We start from the raw sequence: 21,972 nt of genomic DNA on the forward strand, positions 1-21,972 counted from the left end.
TGCACTCATGGAGCATACTTTATCTACTGTGCCATGATTGGAACCATCAATGATAAGTTGGTAGTGCATTGTGCACTCAATGCTGCAATTTGTATTAATGGCTTTCGTGCCGTCCTGCGGAGTACATCATGCATCCCACTCCCAGCACAATTGACATCTGGACACAACATAGATTATTCTGCATATGTTCATTTGATTATGCTTGTTGGCTTCATTCCGACCAATTATGCAATTACCACAAACATCTATCCTTGCTCATAGGAATACAGATAGTTAATGATCTTTGTTCAGCCCATGCAGAACCGTAGGTTATCGGCATATAAGGCGAACTTCTAATTCTCTTAACTTAAGTACAAGGTTACCCCCTCTCTGGGGCAGAGAGACTTTTGCCATGCCGACAAATTTGATTCGTTTTTTATCTTGCCAAAAGGTATTTTGCATCTTGATTAGAGATGGTTGACAAATGTTCATGCATTCTTATTTTAAGAGGGCGAATTGTGCTGCCTATATAGTGGCATCCACATAAACAAATACAGTAGATGCAAAACTTTAAGTTACAATGAATAAATGAATTGACCTGGTGAGTACCCAATTTACTCAAAATCCACTTTTTTCGTTTCTAGGACATGGGCACACATTGTGCACCCACCACATTTATAAACATTTTGGGCCATATGAAGCCATGTTGGGCAGGATTGTGGGTTGGACATAAATGATGGGCAAAATATATCCTTCAAGGTGCTTCCCTTGGTGTAAATAAAATTTGGGGATGGATCAAACCATGTGCAAATATCCCTATCCAAATGTACTCGATGCCAGTGTCATTCGACAATGGAGTAAAAATTTGAACTGTCTGCATTATATTGTGTGATAAAACTTAGTTTGTTGCTGTGGGTTGCTTTGGTACGTGATTTCAGGGTGAGCAGATCCACTCTTCATCCTATTGACCGTCCGTACCGCTGTTATGGTACGTTGGTCATAGCCTCTTGCTGAGAATCTTTTGCTTATAAGATCACATTCCCTTTTAAAGTCCTCCGTATTTGAACAATTCCTCTTTGCCCGTATAAAACTCCCGCTTGGGGATATTGGAGATAGCCGCCTTTTTATGGCAGCTATCTGCATAGAGCACTGCATTAACTGAGGTAGATTTATGAAATGTTTTGGTCACAAAACCTTGGTCAGACATAGTGATCGTTGGATCTAGAAAGTTAATGAAGCTGGTGCTGTATGAGGGTGTGAATTCAATTCCCCAATCGTTGCTATTCAGGTAAGTAACACATTCTAGCAAACATTCCACCGTACAAGACCATACCATAATCGCATCATCTATGAACCGTTTTCATACATAGATAGATTTAAGAAATGCCATATTAGTAAAAACAAATTCTTCCTCGTATTGGTGCATAAAGATGTTTGCTAGGGGCAGCGCATGGCTACGTCTATTAGTTAGTTATTTGTAATTGACATTGTTAAATAGAAAAAATGTTATTGGTAAGTGCACAGAGTAATAGATCTTTAAGCATTTCGATATGTTCAAAATATGATGGAGTGTTCACAAAACATATAGTCTGCACTTGGCACTGCCTTATGGTGATCAATAGAAGCAATTCTAAGTGGAGTAGGAGGCATTATGGAGCAATATTAACAAATGTCTAGCACCACGAGTGGCTGAAACACCAACCTTTGTAAGAGACACAATGCACATTTTACACATTTTCGTTAGTTTAACTTTCACCCCAAATCTGTTGTTGGTCACACTGGATGTGAAGGCAGTGTACCCTTCTATTGATCACCATAAGGCATAGATACTGTTTGGCATTATATGAGAGTTTCTTAAAGGAAATATTCTAACCGGCTGAGGCAAAACAAGGGTTATATGAGTGACAGTTCTTTAAGGATGCCAGCGATCACGGCCCTGGATAATCCTTGGAAAATCCGTTTGTAGCAAAGGAAGAAAAGCCGTTCAGGGAAAGCAGTAAATGAAAATCAACAGTCACTTCAGTTTTCGTGGCCTGAGGTTATATCGTGGTCCCTCGGTCACGCCTGTGATTTCTTTGTGTGGCACAATACCTGGGGAAACGTTGCACAGAGGTAGTCTTTGGGATTGATCAGTCCCTTGGGGCACAGATTCTTCCCATGGTAACTCGGTAGACGTATCCCCAGCCATTCCCAGTCAAAAATGGAGGAGCCCACTTCACGTGGTTCGCATGTATCCAGTTACGATGTCCTTCACGCTTTATAGCAGTCTGGGTGGCCAGTAGAACTTGAACTGGGCCCTTCCAACATGGTTGTAGACTGGATGATCGCTGGAAATTCTTGGTAAAGATCCAGTCACCAGGCTGTATAGAGTGGCCTGGTCCTTCAAGAGGCTTTGCCAAAACGTCTTTCACCTTTTTATGAATAATAGACAACCTCTTAGTAAGCTCCAAACAGTAATTGCTCAACAAAGGATAAGGGACATTAGACAGTTTTCTAGAACTTGGGATTCCCGTATATTTGCAGGTCGCCCCATTACTACCTCGTATGGTGACAAACCTACTCCTGAGTGTGGGACAGTACGGATGGTCATTAGGGCTAGTGGCAAAACCTCTACCTAATTGAGGGAGCTACTAGCACAGATCTTTGCCAATTTGCTCTTAAGGGTTACATTGAATCTCACATAACCCAGCTGCTTCGGCATGATAAATTGAGTGGAAACGTTGTCGTATTCCCAATGCCTGCCAAACTAGGTCTATTGTCTAATTAACAAAGTGAACACCATTGTCACTCAAAGTATGGGGCAGTACATATCTTGGAAAATACTTTACCAAAACCTTGGCAGTGCTCAAAGCATTATTATCCACCACAGGGAATGCTTCTGTCCATTTGCTAAACATGCACACTACAACAAACACATATTTAAATCTGACATTGAGGTATTTCTATGAAATCCACTTGAAGGCATTCAAAAGGCAGTTCTGAGGGTCTGAAATGACGTCTCGGGGTAGGTGTACCCTTTCCTATATTGTGTTAAGAAGGTAATACAATTCTTACATGTAGCTATACCAATTTTTCGAATGTTTGTATTATACCATACTTCTCCCAATAAAGCTACAATTGCATCTGCAACTATATGGGATTGATTGATATTTTATTTCTACCGCGCTCGTACACAAGTGTTTCAGAGCGCGGCAAGGCAGGGGAACAGGGGAGAACAAAACAGCGATTTTACTAGGCCCAGTGACATTGAGAATGCGCAAGTGCATGGGAGAGGGGGAGGGGAAAAGTGCATGGAAGGAGGGAGAAGTGGAAAGTGCGAAGCAGAGGGAAGCGGATAAATAAATAATAAAGACAACAAACAGTGATAATGCAGCCAGCAAGTTGCAAGTGCTAGGTTTAAGGCAGCAGACAGGGTAGGTTTGATAAGTGCAGGAAGAAAAAAGGGGGGCTGTATGGGTACAGATAGAGACCACAGTGCAAGGGGTGGCCCGGAGGCAGTGCGGGAGGGTGGCAGGGTGAGCAGGTACCTGGGCTCGAAGGACGGAGGGTGGCCAGGTGCACAGTGCCAAGAGAGAACAGATCAGGGGAGAGGGGGAGCGAAGGCAGAAAAAAAGAGGAACGTCTTGAGGTGCTTCCGGAACCGGAGATGGTTCTCCTCAAGTTTGAGTGGCAGGGAGGCTGTTCCAGAGGGAGGCCCCAGCCGAAGACCGAGATCTACCCTGTGCTTGTTTCTTTGAAAAACGACTGACCCTGAGGGAGTTGGAGGTAGAGGAGCGAAGAGTTCGAGAGGGTAGGTATTTGCAGAGGGATAGCTGAAGGTATTTTGGACACAGGCCCCAGAAAGCCTTGTGGACAATGCAGAGGGTTTTGAATTTAATCCTTGCGTCCACTGGGAGCCAGTGGTGAGATTTCGGAGCTGGAGAGATAGGATTCCGGGGCTTGAGGCCAAGGACAAGTCTCGCAGTCCTATTCTGGATTAGTTGCAGAGGACGGAGAGTAGAAGCAGGTAGATTTAGAGAGAGGCTGTTACAATAGTCCAAACTAGAGAGAACCAGAGCTTGGGATACCATGAGCTTCTGGGGGAAGGAGAGGAAAGGCAGAGTACCTCTGAGGAGGTGCAGTCGGAAATTTGACTTTTTAGATACCTCAGATATGGGCGGAGAAAGAAAGGGTGGAGTCAAAGATGACCCCAAGGTTCTTAGCCTCGCAGGTGGGGTAGGAGGAGGGCCAAGGGAGGACGGCCACAGAGGGGGGAAAGGATGGTGAAGGTGTGCCGATGAGGATCTCAGTCTTGCTGGCATTCAGACAAAGATCATTGGCGGAACACCAATCTTGAATGGCAGTTAGGCAATCAGAGATGAGAGAGGGATTTGGAGGTGGTAGAGGACAGCCTGAAAATGAGTTGTCGTCAGCGTAGCACTGGAAAATTGAGCAGAAAGTGGCAATGCAGTGGGCGAGAGTTGCCAGGTATTGGTTGAAAAGCCAGGACGAGAGGTTAGACCCCTGGGGAACACCACAGGCAGAGAGGAAGATAGATGAAAGGAAGGACCCAAGTTGGACCTGGGAGGGTCGATCTGCGAGGAGAGGTCAGCCAGGCCAGAGCCTGATCAGAGATACCCAGGCACATGTCTGTTAGGTAGCATCCATAATCTTTTATCGGAATCAGGTTTGTATACACAACGATCATCGTCAAGGGTAGCTTTGCTGTTCCATTTCTCAAGTTCCTCTTTGGATGCACCTGCTTGTATTTGTCTGACAAATTCAAGGGAATTATCAAATTCAATATTCACTGGGGCACTTACTGAGACATAGGTTAAAGTGGCAGGTGCTTTGGCAGTCAATTTAGTGGTCCTATCTGCAAATGCATTACCTATTCCCTCATCATTTGTGTCTTTCTTGTGAGCGCTACATTTGATAATAGCTAGCTGTCTAGGCGCTACTAGCGAATTCAACAACCTTGTGATCTGCATTCCATGCTGTATTTTAGTACCGTACCGTACCGTGAGAAGTAAGAAAACCTCTCAGCCCATAATTTTCCAAAATTATGCACCACTCTGAAGCATACTGTCTATTGGTGTATATGTTCACTCTTAAATCAAGACTGAGCTCACCTGCTCGAGTCATTGCAATGATGTCTGCTGCTTGGGCAGAGTGCTGTGGAATTTTGCAACTTTTAACCACAGTTTTCAATGTAGTAATAGCATAGGCAGCTGTGGAGCTACCACATGGCAGTTTAAAACCCGGACCATCCATGTATAGAGTTCCATCAGGATCAATTAAAGGTATATCAGTTCAATCTACACCTCCATTTGTCTCCTCATCTGTTAGGATATAGTAATGCAATACAGTGAGGTCATCAGAAGGGAGGGATAGCATTGTGGCAGGGTTCCAAGAATTGCACCTTTTTATCGTTGTGTGGTGCAAGTAAAATCAGTTCATATCTGGTCAATCTAGCATTTGTCATGTGTTGAGTTTGTGTTTTGTTAATCAGTATATCAATATCATACTATGAAGTCCCACCGCAGTCGCCAATTGTAAACAAAGGGATTTACAATACCATATGATTGGATTTGCCCCGTCTGGAAATAATAGAAAACACTTTTTATATCGGATATTTACAGACTCCAACACAGAGGTTTGACACAAGCTTGCATCAATTCAAAAAACTTAAGTGGGAAAGCCAAAAGCACAATGACAGTCATTGTAGCCTAGTGACTGATATAGGCAGATAACAGACAGCGTTTTCAGACACCAGACAGTACGTGCCTAAACATCCCGTTGATGATTAATCACCTCATCTTCAATTCTGTGAAATTATCCTGTGTCAGGGCAATATGTATTTCCAAGTGCTTTTACGTCATCAAACATGACAGAAAAAATGAACCAAGAGATTTTTTTGCTGTGTATAAAGTTCAACGATAAAAACCACGAGCAGATTTCCGTCCTCAAAAAAGGGAGGTGTCAGCAGAATTTTCACATCGGGGTTGATCCGATGTACTTTCTAAATCTAAACACATACATATTCAGTGAGAGGTCGAGCTATGTTTTCCATATATTTAAGCCAGAGCAAGCATTCTTTCATTCATCGTGAATTTTAGCAGTGAGGCCTACATTTTCAGCTTTCATAAATGGCTTTTAGCAGTTTACATTATAATAGCAGGTTATAGTGCAAGTTACATTGTATGAGCTGATATTTTGCATTGCTTTGGTAGGTTAGATTGTAGAGCTGACGAGCAGATAAAATCGAGTTTTCCACAGATTGAAAATAATGAGGTTATTATTCTGCCCTTCACTCGGGCCTGCGCCAACTAGGAGGGCTTGTATCCAAGGGGAGGGACAGTATTCCTTAATCACCTGGATCTTTATGGTGTTTTTTAGAGCAATTAATAAACCAGCCATCGGGCCCCCCCATCAACCCCTTAATAGCTGGATTGATATAAACAGAGTATCCCTCTAGAAGTGGAAGTTCACGCAGCCATGTCTCCTGGAGACATATTATTTCATAATCTTCAAATCGTAAGTCACCATGGGCAAAGCCTTGCGTATTCCACGATGCGAGAGAAACTTTTTTCCATGTCCCTAGACTGGCTGACTGCTCCAGGTGTTTCAAGCTATGTTGTAGACTTCTCTCCGGCCAGTACACCAGCTAGCCAGGTCCAGTTGTCCTCCCTTTCCACTTTTTTTTCACGTGGGCTTTTCTGTGTCGTGGGGTTCCTTGAATTCCGATTTTCCAGTTATTTGTACGTTTCTTTTTTTAGTTTTAGTCTGTAGACCGTGAATCTTGGACACCCCTATATTTAGTGTCTTCCGGTGTATTTTGCCAATCTCTTCCCGCAGCTTGATTTGAGGGTTGGTATTTCACATTCTTTCCTGCGGTATTTCCTCACTGTCATATTCAAACAAAGCAAAGCCCATGGCTAGTAATCTTCCTGCTATTTCCATAAGCCTGTTCTTTTTCCCCGGGGAGGCAACATAGATTATTGCCTTGTCAAGTCTTTTATCCTCCAGAAATTCGATTAAATGGAAATCACTTGAATCAATGTGGGGATGCAGTGTATCAGACTAAAGATATTAGCCTGATTTAACAGTCAGAGTTCCTAAGGAAGACTGTTCAAACAGTTCAGTATTTTACTTTAGTTATTTGAGGGTCCAGGGGCTTCACAGAAGACACACTAGGAGGATTTCAGAAGGGGCCTCTGGGTGCACTGGACAAGAGGACTCTCAATCCCAGAACATCCCAAAACTACACAGGAATCACAAAGGTTTAAGGTAGGTAAAATACCCAAGCCAGCACAGTACCTCAGCACAGAGGATTTTGCAGCAGGACTACTTCAGGATCTGCAGCCAAAAACCTGGTCGTTCAAAGACGGGACACTTGAAGGATTTTTGCAGCAAGGATCACAGGGAAGGCTCTAGGCAAGGTTTTCATCACGGTTGAATGCGGCTCTGGTACCTTTTTCAGGAGCACAGAAGACGACCGACTATCACTAGTCGGATTCTCGTCGTTTGCAAGGTCCAGCACTCTGGTGAGGGGACATTTTTGGACTGGAATCCTGCCTCTGGAGATCCAGCTGGATGCCCACGAAATTTCAGCGAGATTAGGAATTCAGAAGACTGTGCACCGCACAGTGGCTCGAAGTCCCAGATTATTGGGGTATTGCAGCCCCGCAAGTTCGAAGCATGGCTGTGGGATGGCTCAAAATGCAGGTGGTCTTGAGTCTAATGAGGCTCGGGTTGTCTGTTTCAGAGTCCCCAAGTTGTTTGGAAGGAAGGGCTACAGCAGGCTCTGGTTACACAGCAGGCTCTCTGGTCGCTGGAAATAGTTTCAGCCGGTAATTCGTAATCTTCCTCTTCGGTTTTGGTTCCTGTGGTCGACTAACTCTTCAGCTTCCAGGAATTGACTCTTATTCAGAAGCCCAGCCAATCAAACATCCTTGCAAAAATCAAACTTGGGGAGTTGGCAATCCTTTCAGGACAGCCAGCCTTCCAGTTGGAACTGGAATCTCGCACTCAGGCTGGAACACAAAGGGCTGCAAAGTTGTGGACTCCTCCGTCGCTTCGTGCCTTGACAGACACTCTGGAGTCTGGGCCGAAGATAAAAATCACAAAGGAATTTCCCGCTGTGAATGTCAGAAGAAGGAACAAGAAAGGACAAGGAACACTAGACTGGCGAAAACAGCCCGTGGTAAAGGTGACCCAAATTAATTAACAGGTTCACCGCCCCAGACATTAAAGGTAAGTTTGTCCTTTTAACATAAATGTTAATTTAAAATGAGAGAGGAGATACTCCATACCTCCTCAGCGCTCATCATAAGGTGGTGGGGGGTGTGGTGCTGGTCACTCAATAAATTGTAAAAGGGATCTAAAGATCCCTTCTACGCTTTGAAACTGTAGTTCTCTCAAGGTTAACCAGAGAAAGTTAAAAGGGGAGCCCCAGGGCAACCCAGCAACAATAGGCATGCATTGCCAAAACGTTGTCAGTGGATAACTTTTAAAAGACACTATGGAGAGTCTTCAAAATGACTGTCCATAAAAAAGAGTAATAGATTCTCTGAGTATGTGAAAAGGTTCCCACTTGCAGAGGTATACGGAAAAATAATCCACCAGTAAAATCAAAGGTTCTGGAAGTGACGCAGGTCAGGAAGATTTATCATTATTGTGAAAATCTTACCTAACAGGCATACACACAAGTTTGAAGTCCACTGCTTTAAGGTGATATGTGCAGCTTTAAAAATACAATAAATTCACCAAGGGAGTTAGTCTCCCAGTATTGATAGTCTTGGGGACTAATCGGTTTCACCATAACCGTGAGCACAAAGCAAGGGCAGTAAAGCAGATGGCTTTACTTACTACAAAAAGTCAGGTCCTCAGTTTAAACAAAGCAAAAAGAAAGGGTCTCTGAGAGGAGAGCCACAAAAGTAAATGGTTCATAAAACTTGCAATGTGACGACTATGGAAGTGTGTGCTATTGTGACCTTAATCTTTCCTTGCATGTGAGCATAATAGTGTTTTATGAACTGTTGCAGACGAAAGTGTACCAGAAGCACTCACTTCTTAATATAATCTATTGCTGCATGTTATTTTCTACGGACCACATCTGCACAGTCCCAAACAAAATACTACTGAAGAAAAGGAATTAGTCTTGCGCTCCAATATTTTACTCAGACTTTATTGATTTGATTTCAATTGGTACATCTTATAGGTTATTCTTTTATCGTCTTAGAAAATGTTTCTATTGGTACATTTTTATTTCTCATTACATTCACACGTGCCTTCAATTAGTGCAGCCTCTTTTTGTATATGCTTTTCTTTTATGAATTTTAATGAGTGCATCCTTGAATTAAACTAGTGCATCCTCAATCAGTGCATGCTTAATCCTCAAGGAAGAATTCTTGGCCAGAAATCCACTGCCCATGGCCAGGTAAAGGTAGTATTTGCATCCAGAAAACATGTCAAAAAGTACGGCCTGCCACCAGCCTACTCAAAGGATTCCTGAAAAGTAGTAAAACGGCTACTTAAAGAGGAAGGGACATTGTCCCACAGCATTCCATGTAAGATGGCTTGTGCTGAAACAGTAAAATACAAATGTTATAAAAAGGTGATGACCACTCCTTTACTAGTAAGTCTAGAGACTTACCAGTGAGCCTAAAACGAAATTGCAAAAGTGGTCCCCTCCCTGCGTCTCTGGCAGCACGCCACATATGGTGGGGTGCTGCCGTAGGAAAGCATGTAAGCCAAATCAAAGAAGTCTCCCACACTGGAACTTAAAAAAAAAAAAAAAAATCTCACCTTCAAATTCAAGCTGGTCCAGCAGTACTAATGGGAGCTCGGGACAGAGAGGGTAAGAAAATCTTCCTAAAACTGCTCCGGAGATGAGCTGTATGTGCATGAACTGGCACCGTAATACTTAACCTCAGGGGGTCTGCGTGATCCTATAGTCATGTTTCTCCAGTTGCTCTTCAAGCTTTGCAGCTCCTTTGATTGGGGTGACTCTTGCTTTGCTTTTTTGCCCTGGTGTACAAACGTTCCACTGAGGCTAGTCCTTCGTATCAAGCCTGGCAATGGGGCTCTTTAAGGCAGTCTAATATGTTGTCCCCTGGGTAGCCCGCTGCCGCCTTAGTTCCTGTGTCGTAGAAAACCCCTGACTTTTTCCCCCCCATAACTTCAGCTCGATATACAGATTATGTTCTGTTTATTTCTATGAGGCAATTTTACTAACATTGAAAACCCCTACAAAGTGACTCACCTGGAAAGTGACATTTTGTCCTGGGTGCCAGGAGTTTTCTGCAAAGACTTGGAATGTTAAGCTACTACCCCTGATCTATTGTGCATTTTCTTTTAACCATTTTATTGCAATAATACAAATGTTCTAAGCTACTGTGTGTCACTAAAGGTTACTTTAGCGAATATTTCTCTGCTTGTAACATGATCTTTTGGGCCCAGGTATTAAGTCTAATTATATCCTACATTTTGGTGGCCCTATTCCTCCCTCTGAGCTGTATAACTAGCATAACTTTATGATCATGTTATTATGCCCTAGAGGAGTGGGTATAGTCTTCACTAGACATTACTGTGTTAATTCCATACAATGTTTGCCTGTAGTTATGTTAGTGTTTATTTGACCAGATGATTTAATAGTAGTTTACTATTTTCAGTGCACCAGTGCTGGTTTTCTTCCCTTGCTTGCATTCAGCTTCACTGCTCTCCCAGAGCATTTGCGAACTATGTTCGTTTTATGGTTGGTTTTACTATTAGGTTAGATGATTTCACACCACTCGCCCAAAAAAGGCTGTTGAAAAACCTCCTTAACACAAGACTACAAAGCCACTACATGTGTTCAGTCCAAGTTTACGATTCAGAATAATTCCACTCTGCACAAACCAATGTATGGTTTCGTTAAACACATGTGAACACTGGCCCTCCTCAAACCATGGTATTCTTACAAGAAAAGAAAATCTATTTTATTTGTCTCCTACAATGTGACTTTTCCAATTATTGTGTTGGCCCATTTAAGTTGGTTTCTGATCCATGCTTTGTGGTGTGTCCCCCACATGCTTCTCTTGTATACTGATGTTTTTATTCGGCATGCATTAATTGCTGGCTAGCCAAACAGTTTTTAAATGTTCAAATGTTAAGTACTTGGTCCTTTGTGCTCTCATGAGTTGCTTTTTTGGGCTCCAGGGATATCTCCCAGCCAACATGGAGCGGCGGATGCAGACACTGCAGCGCAAGCGGGAGGAGTACTTTGGCTTCATTCAGCAGTATTATGACTCCAGAAATGAAGAACACCATCAAGACACCTACAGGCAGGTATGGCATTTAAGCTGATTTTGAACACTCCAACACTGCCAACCTGAGACTTGTTTGCAGTTATGTAGAGTCGCTTCTTCTAAAAATGTGTTGACTGTGCTTCCCACCCCCCCCAAACCCGCAACCCACATCTGCCACATTCACTGATCCTTACCTGTACCTCTTTCCCATTTTCATATTCCATGGTCTTGTTTACTCTTCAACGCCTTTCCCTATACTTTCTCATGCTTTGGGTGCCCTATCTCGCATAATTTTCAAATCACAAAGCATTAAGGGCGTTCCCCTTTTTTAAGGCGCCATTTCTGTACATTATGCTTATTAAAGTTTGTTGGCAGAACACAGTTTACTCTTTAGATGTTGGGGATCCACTTAGTCTTTGTGGCCTAAAATGTCAGTAGAAGACTACTTTTCATCTGCATTGTGGTTCCTATTTTTTGCAGTCTGAGATCTGATTTGTGCGAAGCTTTTCGTTTTCTAATTTTTTTTGCTCCGTCACTTAGACTATTTGCATTAAGGATTTTAAATTTGGCTCGCATTCTTTGTAGCCCCAACTTCATTTTTACTACTCTTTTTATTTGACTTCCTAAAACATTTTGCTGCTATATTTTTGTTTTCCGAAAATGCTTTAGATTTTACCTGTGGTGTGAATAGAAATGTGGGAGTTGCCAGTATGAATGCTGTGTCTGAATTTAAACAAACAACTGTGTTGCAGAAGTCCAAATGTTTTGAGGGGAAAGAGAAGCCTGTTGATAAAATGAAGGTAAAGGGGGTAGCTTATTTTATTACTCTGGAAAGATTTTTACAGAAACTCACGCTTTCAAGCTTGTTAATGTTGGGGATCATTTTCATTTCTGTGCTGTTATGGAGAATTCTCAGAAATGTGCTTATTTCCTTCTACCTTCGAGACCCCCAGCTCTTTTTGCTGGACTTTAGCACTTTTAAATTCTAACCTGGAGAGAGAGAGACTTTTTTCCCACTGAAGTATTTTTCTGTGATTTGGACTCTTGTTTCTTTTGACTTTGGAGTCTGGCAAACTCCATAGGCATCATCTTTACATTGTGATACACAGCACATTCAGTGCAGTGGCACAGGGAAGTCTCTCGGATTTCCCGAAGGTTTTAAATACCGTCTCTTGGTGAAACTGTTTCCCAGAGCAGTGAAGTGAAATTGACTTTACTTACATTTTGTAACTTTCTAGACCCAGCACACAGTTACATTAGGGTGCTGACGGGGTTACTTAGTATCCCCTTTGTCTAGTTTCTCATGTAAATTTTTTTTGTTATTCTACAATTAATGGCTGGTGGCAGTAGTTTACTTTTTCCTACCATTTTGTGTTTCTACCGCGGGCTACAATTGCAGCTGCAGTAAAGCACCCAAGGGTGCCCATTTTGCCAAAATGGCCCTGGTCGTCTTTTTTCGCCATTTCTTGTTGGAAGGTCCTTCTTGAGATTTACTCTGCGTGCCAAACCAGGTCTGTTCTTTGTTTGTTTTGTCTTTGGCGGGATTCACTGGTGAAGCCCTCCTGTGGCTCCAGTGTGGCTGGCAGGGCAGTAAGAGATAGGTGCCCGAAACTCCCTGTGCTTAGTGTCTTTGGTTACAGGAATGCACCAAAAGGTGATTGGCTGGCTGTCCTTGGAGGAAAGACACCCTGCTGTGTGATTGACAGCTAGGCTGCAAATGAATGGGAGAAACCTGCATAAAGGCGAGGCTTTTTCTTTGGAAGGCAGTCGACCACTGGACAAAGGAATCCGAAGAAGAGGCGCCTGGTGCAACTACAGGACCATTGGTTTGCCCGGTGAAACCCTGCTGCACTGCTGAAGCTCTCAATTCGCCTCTATTAGAGAAGCCCTGCAAAGGACGACTTCGCTCCTTGGGTTGGTGGGACCAATCGACCCCAAGATAAACTCATCTGGAAATCCTCTTGGAGCTGGCTGTACTTAATTGCTGCTGCAGGAACCAATTGCCAGGGAGAGGAACACCAGAATCGAGTGAGTGCCTTTAAGTCGGACCCGAGCTCCAGGAACATCCTCCGGACTCCAATGAAGCAGGACTGACCAAGCCTGAGCCACATCAACAGAGTTCTGGACCCCAGATGCGAGGAAAGTTCATAAGGTATCCGAGATCTGCTGTGGTGCTATTTGCGAGAAGCTGAAACCGTGAAGTGCTGCTGATCTGAAGTTTGCCCATTGCTGCTGCCACTGACATTCAATTCGTACTGCAGGAGTCCCCAGACGTCATCCCTCTTGTCCCCATGACGGAGGCCTAGGAACAACAGGATCTGCAGACCTACACTGGAACAGAAGCCAGCTGGAACCAATTTCTTCAGACCTAAGGGATTGTAAACTAAGGGGTATGTGCCTCTTGTTGTGTAGCCTTGCTAGCTCTCAGTTGAGACTTGTCTTGGTTGCTTTTGCAGAGTTGCTTGCAACTGTGGCCCTCACAAGCCTCCCAGCTTGTGCCGCGACAGCAATTTCATTTTCTACAAAGATTTCTAAAACATTTTGTGAGACTTTTCACTTGCCTTCAAGAAGTGCCTCAGCTCACCTAGGATTTTGCTCAATTGACATTGGCTGTCCTGGCTCCCAGAAAGACTCTTCTATCCTCTGACTTTGTGCTTTAGCTATCCCTCAACAAAAGTCACACATTCTATAACTTGTGTAGCTGGGAAAGGGTTAATTTACTTTGCATTGGGAGTTCAAAAGTGCTTACCTGCTTAAGAATATTTGTTAACCTTTGTTTTATTCCCTAAACCTTTTCTTTGACAACTCAGTATTGCTATAAATGTGCCAGTGATATATCAATGTTCAGTGTCCTACTTATTTCAGTGACCCCATGGTGTAGGAAGTGTATTTGTGCCATCCCAAATGGGTATCTACTGATTTACTGAAACTGCGTGTGTATTTTTAAGTATGTTTGTGCAACATATATTTGCTCCCTTCTAAAGAAGGCTTATTCAACTGACTGTTAAATTAATAATTGTTTAATCAAGAAACCTTGAGTGCAAGTGTTTATTTGGATACTTGTCACTGTGAATCTCTGTTACAACCCTACAGCTCATATTGACCCCACTTGAGATAAGCCTGGCTGCTCAGGTACTCTACCAACTTGTGTAGTACATGCTGAAACCAAAGGTTAACTATTGCCAAGAGGACAAGGCTGGTGCAGTCTCCCACAGTCTACTGCATACAATCTTGCCTAACAATCTCCATTGCTCTGCAATGTGTAGTGTAAAAATACAAGGGTTAAAAAGGAAACGGTTTCTCAGTACTGACAGTCTGAGAGACTAGTCTGTTTTCCCCATAACACATTAGAAAAGGGAAAGTGAAGCTGAGGGCTTTGTCCCTTCAAAAGGTCAGTACAAGCTCAAAACAAAACATAATGTGCTTCCATAGAAAACAATGGAGGAAAAGTTGCAAAAAGAAAATCGTTCTTAAATAAGTTAATGTCCCAAAATGCTTTTGAGGGGGGTTCCATGGTCTTCCCCAGGATTGTCTCATACTCTGCTGGTTCCATCCCCACAGCTGCTGCTCCCTTGTTCCCCTGTAACAGGGATCGGCAGTCTGTACTAGGTGTTTGGTCTCCCATTCAGCGTCTGATTGGTAGAGCCAAGTCCATTTTCTTTCTTGTAATACGTCCATACCTTCTGTCCAGGCTGGGTTCTTGTGCGTTGGGCCCACGTGCATCGTGGTATTTGTAGTCCCATTTTATATCTGGATTTTACTGCCTGTTGGAATCACCCGAGAGATTTTAGAGGAATACCTGGTCAGGATAGAGGCTGATGGGCATCTGACACGGGCCCCAATTTAAGCACGCAGCTTCATATATACCAAGGAGCCAGAGACAGAAGTCGTCCTCGGCTTCCCAAGACAACATCTGGGTTCCTTGAGTCCCCCTGCCGCCCCCTTAAAACCACTTCCTGCTCTCCCTAGACGCTTGAGCCTGTCGAACGTACTGCTCAGCTCAGATTACCTTGATTTAGCTTGGCTAGTAGAGCTGTAATATCCATGTTCACCGACAATGGTGGCCTCTCGCAACCCTCCCACAGGACTAGTTCTGACGATCCATCTTAACATAATGCATATTAGAAGCATGGAGATTATAGAGAATGCCACTGCTATACCGTTAATACTTAAACAGTGTTGCTGTTTGCAGAGAAATGTGGTGAGTTAGGTTGGAATATAAAATTGAAGTCGCTGAATTTACGGGTTAAATTGCTGAGTAGGCACAAGAGGAATTGGTGTTTCTGAAGTGTTTTGGGTTGGTAGAGACTGGTAACGGACACTAGCATATGATTTTGCAGGGTAGACGGGTCATTAGTTTCTGGGGGAGGGTGGCACAGATGATGAACATGACAATGAGAACAGAATTAGTTCCACAGTGGTTCTGGAGGATGATTTTACCCTGGTTGAGATGACCTGCCAGCAGAGATGCTGGTTGTGTTCAGCATGTGTGGCGGCAAAGAAAGTAGATACTGAGGGGGTGGACATTAGTAAAGCCTCGAACGACAGACCAACTGGTCACAGAATTATGCAAAACCTTGTTGGTTGAGGGAGTTCTAACCAGGTGACAGATGAAAATTAATCTATTTGAGGCATGTTGTGACGCTTTCTCACAATGGCTGTCGCCTCTGTCCACATGGAATAGCCGAACAGATCATGGACTGGAGTGAAGATAGGGGAGTAAGAGTTTGGGGGAGGGACGTAACCCTAGCCTGATGCCATTTTTTGTTTGAAAGATATTTTGATTTTTATGAGTAAAAGCAATAAAATGTTATCACAAAAAGAAAATACAGATGCTGCAGAGGTAATGCCTGTGCAGTGTAACAATTTGTTATGCTTTGCAGTGATCTCCTTACTTAATTGTGACGCAATTTACTCTGATATGAGGGGTGTTTGTTTGTGGCCTGTCAGTTGAAGGGCTCAGACAGTGAGATGGAGTTGCAGTTTGCTCAAGTAATGGTTGACTATGCTCTTCTCAGATGAGGTTCATTTTGCACTCAAGTTAATGGGGTAGTCGGTTTTGAAATACTTAAGTTTTAATAATGCAAGCTTTGTTTGATTAAACAAATATTGATTTAATTCCTTTTGGCTTTCTAATTTTCAGATCCACATTGACATTCCGAGAACAAATCCCCTCATCCCTTTGTTCCAGCAACCATTAGTGCAGGAGGTAAGTTAAATTTTGGGGATATTCTGGAGAAAGAAGCCAGCTTATTCCTTTTCTTGGGGTCTAAAGATGGGAGATAGTGATTTCCTCCAGGACACTGGTGGCCCTTTGCCAGGCAGGTAGTCATGGTTCTTCATGGAGCCCAAAGCTCTGGGAATAGTGCAACAATCATGGTTTGAAAGACTGGATAGAGGGAGTGTTTCCTTCAGGATTGCCGATAGATGTTGGTGGGGTGAGTGGTTCCTGGCAGCTCTATAAAAACGTGTTCAATGGGTGATGTGGAGGGATCGAAGCCCGATATCTCACGTGTGTTGCTGGGTCTCCTGTCTTAGAATGTCTCAAAGCCTTCTTGCTGGTGAGTTGTGGGCTTCCATGGGAGCGCAGAATATGTGTACCTGTAATCTTTAATTAAATAACTTCTTAATTTCTCAGACTATAGTATTATGCGTCTGTAATGGCTTATTCTGCCAGATCTTAGTACAGAATGTAATTCCTTTAACCACTATTCCAAAACCTGTAAGTAGGCAATTGGTTTCCTTCTTCCTGGGAGTACTTGATAGTCTTTACAGGGTATGGTATAAGGATATTGCCAACTCCTCGGAGTAGGGTTTTGGGTAGATTTCCTTCATTCAGTTCTTAATTGTGTGCACTTCTGGGTTATCTCGCTCTTCAAAGCCATTGAAATGTAGACCACTAATGCCGTACAGAAGAAGCAAAGGCATCCTTCCCTGCAAGTTCATAGATGTTTGCTTGGGGTAACCTTGTAAAGCATGGTGGGTGACTGATTTCTCAATCGCTTCCATTGGTATTCATCCATTAGGGCTTATTGCCCATCCTCTAGGGGTGTTAGGACAGATTTTCTGAAGTCCAACTAAGGGCTTAGCAAAACCATTCAACTGAGGCAGTACACGACTCCACTCTTAGTATAAGGCTGTACCACCTGAGTTCATGGTAGCGTAGACAGAGCAGCCAGATTTATCTTAAAAGGGAGAGAGGGCTGTAGAATCAGTACAAAGAAATGTGAATACACATATGGTCCAAAGAAACACTGACAACACTATGTATTGTAAAAATAAATGGTTTATTTAAATACAAATAGGCCCAGATAAATCTTGGGAGAATAAGTATGATCATAAATCATACAACATGCATCACAGGGACCTCATTTTTCCTGCCCTAAAATGTCTTCACTGGCTCCTGGTTGTTTCACGGATTAAATTAAAATCCCTCAATCATCCACAAAGCTGTCTGGTGCCGGGGACCACACTATCTGCAACTCTTACTAAATATTCCCTCTCTAGACCTCTGCGCTCCTCTGGCACCAACTCCTTGTGTGTAAAGTGTTTCGCTAAAACGAGGGCAGGTGGTCAATAGCTTTCCTCAGCTGGCTCCCTTTTTTGGAACAGCCTCCCTCTCCCTCTTCGTCTTGAGCAGGACTTACATTTCGGAAGATCCTCAAGACTTCCTCTATACCTCCTCCTTACCTCCCTCTCTCCTCTGCTAATCTCACAGTTGCTTGTTTTGTGTTCAGGGCCCTTATGAATCCTCTGGGCCCTGACCTCCCACACTGAATCGCCCCAGCTTCTGTGTATCCTCAGCACTTGCCTCGGTTCACCCTCCACCCTTGGAGGTTAAGCGCTGAACTTGCATTGCACTTCACCTGTTACTCACCTATGAGAACCCCAGCAGCTATCCCATTGCCTCTCCCTTCTGCACTTGCACTTTCTGAACACTCACAATGCATAGTAGGTTCGGCCCCCCGAATCCCCACTGTTTATGTATTTTAATTTTCTCATCCCTTGTCCCTTCCCTGTAGCCCTGTGGGTGCTTTGAAACAGTATTTACTTCCTGTATAAGCGCATAACAAGCAAACAATACATAAAATAAACATAAACTCATTATAGAAAAACACAACACTACGCTTTAAAGGTCTCACGATAGCATATAGCCAGGTAGGGAGAATTCTCAGAAATGTGCTAATTCCCTTCTACCTTAGAGACCCCCAGCTCTTTTGCTGGACTTAAGGACTTTTAATTTCTAACCTGGAGAAAGAGAGACCTTTTTACCACTCTCCCATGCATTTTTTCTGTGATTTGGACGCGGTTTCTTTTGTCTTTGGAGTCTGACAAACTCCATAGGCATCATCTTTGCATTGACACACTGCACCTTCAGTGAGGTGGCACAGGGAAGTCTCTTTGATTTCCCAAAGGTTTAAATACCTTATCTTGGTGAAACTACGGTTTGCAAGAGCAGTGAAGTGAAATTGACTTTAATTACATTGTGTAACTTTCGAGACCCAGCACACACTAGCTTACCATAGGGTGCTGGAGGGGTTACTTGGTATCCCCATAGTCTAGTTTCTCATGTAACATTTTTGTTACCCTTTCTACAATTAATGGCTGGTGGCAGTGGTTTACTTTTTACTACCATTTTGTGTTTTTACCGCGGGCTGCAATTGAAACTGCATTAAGACGCCCATGAGTGCCCATTTTGTCAAAATGGCCCGATCTTCTTTCGCCATTTCTTGTGGAAAGGTCCTCCTTAAGATTTACTCTGCGCGTCTACCAGGTTTGATACCTTTGTTTGTTTTGTCTTTGGCAGGATTTACGAGTGAAGCCCGCCTCTGGCTTCAGTATGTCTGGCAGGGGCAAGAAGTGAGGGAGGTGCCTGAAACTCCCTGTGCTTAATCCCCTTGGTTACAGGAATGAACCCAAAGGTGATTGGCCAGCTGGCTGTCCTTGGAGGACAGAGGCCACCCTGCTGTGTGATTGACAGCTAGGCTGGGATGAATGTGAGAAACCTGCATAAAAGGCTAGGCTTTTTGGCTTGGAAGGCAGTCGACCACTGGACGAAGGAAACCGTTGGTTTGCCTGGTGAAGCCCCGCTGCTGTGCTGAAGCTCTGAATTTGTTTTGACTAGAGAAGCCATGCAAGGACGACTTTGGGTTGGTTTGACCAATCCACCCAAAAGTGAACTCGTTTTGACATCCTCTCTGAGCTTGCTGTACTTCCACTGCTCCCGGAACCAAAGTGCCAGGGAGACGAACACCAAACCAAGTGGACCCGTGTTTCAGGAAGATCCCCAGACTCCCTTCAAGCAGGACTGACCAAGCCTGAGCCACCTCAACAGAGTGCTGGACCCCAGATGCAGGTAAAGTCCAGCGTGGTATCCGAGAATCGCAATGTTGCTATTTGCTGTAGACTGGAGGAGCTGAAACCGCAAACTGCCGCTGAATTGAAGTTTTCCCATTGCTGCTGCTGACCTTCCCATTGCAGTGCAGGAGTCCCCAGACATGCTCCCTCTTGTCCCCACGACTGATGCCCAGGAACACCAGGATCTGCAGAGATGTACAGGAACAGAAGCCAGCTGGAACCATTTCTTCTAGCCAAAGGTACTGTAAAGTTAAGAGGACTTGCCTCTTGTGGTGTAGCCTTCCTTGTTCTCATTTGAGACTGGTCTTGGTTGCCCTTGCAGTTTTGCCCCTCACAAGCCTCAGTTTGTGGCAATTCAAGTGATCTTATTTCTACAAACGTTTCTAAAAACATTGTTCAAGACTTTTACTTACCTGCAAAGATGATCTTCAGCTCCCCTAGACTTTGCTCAACTAACATTGGCTGTCCTGGCTCCCTGAGAGACTCTTCTTACCTCTGACTTTGTGCTTTTACCTTTCACCCAGGAAAGGGTTAATTTACTTTGCATTGGAGGGTTCAAAAAGTACTTGCCAGTGTATGAATTATTTGTTATCCTTTGTTTTATTCCCAAATCTAACCTTTGCACCAAACTCAGTATTGCTCTTAATCAATGTCCACAGTGTCCTAGCTATTTAAAGGCATGGTCTAGTAAAAAATGTTATTTAAAAAATGGATAGGCAACAGAAAAAAAAATACTAGCATTCTCTTTTTTAAAACTTCATATGTAAAATTTTGAGCTATTCAAGCTCAAAATTCGCAAAAGCAAGCACATGGGTGCATCCATTTTGTGAAATGAATGCCCTCCTGTGCTGGCTTTTGCTTTTGCGGCACTAATGAAGGAAAAGACAGCCAGCTGTAGTAAACAAAAGCTACCGCTGGGTGGCTTTCCCTTCATTAGTGCTGTACGCGCAGGACGGGGACCGGAGACCAGAGCAGGAAAGCTGCAGCTGAAACTCGGTAAGTGCTATTTATTTTTTTTTAAAAATGAGCACTAGCTGCGTTTTATTTTTTAAAGTTTTCCGGGCTGGAGGCGTCCGGAAAACTTAGAAATAAAACCGCAGCTTTAAAAACGTTGTATTTATGTTTGCGGTCGCTTTTGAAGCGACCGCAAACATAAATACAACGCGGTGTGTTGGAAAACGCTGTGGTTTTTCTTTCTGTGTTTCTCAGGCTCCTCCGAGCCAGAGGAGCCTCAGAAACTTGGAAAGAAAAACCGCAGCTAGTGCTTATTGTTTTTTTTAAAAAAAATGGCACTTACCGAGATTCAGCTGCAGCTTTCCTGCTCTGGTCTCCGGTCCCCGTCCTCCGCGTACAGCACTAATGAAGGTAAAGCCACCCAGTGGTAGCTTTTGTTTACTACAGTTGGCTGGCTTTTCCTTCATTAGTGCCGCAAAAGCCAGGACAGGAGGGCATCCATTTCACAAAATGGATGTGCCCATGTGCGTGCTTTTGCGAATTTTGAGCTTGAATAGCTCAAAAGTTTACATAGGAAGTTTTAAAAAAGAGAATGCTAGTCTTTTGTTTTATGTTGCCTATCTATTTTTTAAATAAAATGTTTACTAGACCATGCCTTTAAGTCACCCAAGGCTGTACGAAGTGTCTGTGTGCCATCCCCAATGGGTATCATCTGATTAGAGAAACTAAGTGTCTTGAAGTATTTTTTGAAGTGTTCCATGTTTTGCTCCCTTCTGAAGAAGGCTTATATAACTGACCATTAAATTAATAATGGTCTAATCAAGAAACCTCGAGTGTAGGAGTTAATTTGAATAATTGTCATTTTGAATCTGTGTAAAAGCCCTTCTGCTCACATTGTGACCCCTCCTGAGAAGGGCCTGGCTGCTCAGCCTCACTATCAACCTGTGTAGTAAAGACTTTTCTGATGTGTGTTAATCTGCTTAGAATCACATGCTGTGCATAGGTCCGACATCCAGTGGTCACTGCGGAGTATTGCATTTTGTTTTCGTAGTCGAAAAGGGACTTCGACAAGGCGTGTCTGAAACACTATCCCTATAGTGACGTGCGTTGTACCCACAATCTCTCACGCGTCGAGGTCCCTCAGATTGTTTTTTTCCGCCCAGCTACTGGTCGCCTTTACGCGGAGCTCCTCGAGAGACATTGCAGATTTCATCTCCTCGACCGTTGGTCGTTTTCCTATATTAATATAGAACATATCGATCCCCCCCCTCGACGCTGTTGTGAAGCTGTCTCCGCCGAGCAAGATCTTCGACGGAGGGGACGAGCGGAGGAGATCCTTCGGCGTTGCCGAACACGTGGCCTGGCCTCGCAGGCCATATACAGTAGGGAGAGTGGGGGTCGTGGGACATCT

The 21,972-nt window shown here is 43.6% G+C and overlaps 1 protein-coding gene across 1 annotated transcript in view; it reads left to right on the plus strand.

Annotated features, from left to right (window-relative positions):
* Positions 1-21,972, plus strand: part of TBC1D22B (TBC1 domain family member 22B) — a 455,793-nt gene that overhangs the window by 229,477 nt on the left and 204,344 nt on the right. Inside the window, exons 6-7 of the mRNA XM_069633426.1 lie at positions 11,161-11,289; positions 16,393-16,458. Coding sequence (XP_069489527.1) covers positions 11,161-11,289; positions 16,393-16,458 — 195 coding nt within the window. The remainder of the gene's footprint in view (positions 1-11,160; positions 11,290-16,392; positions 16,459-21,972) is intronic.

Source organism: Ambystoma mexicanum, chromosome 13 (genome assembly GCF_040938575.1).
Source record: "Ambystoma mexicanum isolate Mex_15411 chromosome 13, UKY_AmexF1_1, whole genome shotgun sequence".
Classification (NCBI taxonomy): domain Eukaryota; kingdom Metazoa; phylum Chordata; class Amphibia; order Caudata; family Ambystomatidae; genus Ambystoma; species Ambystoma mexicanum.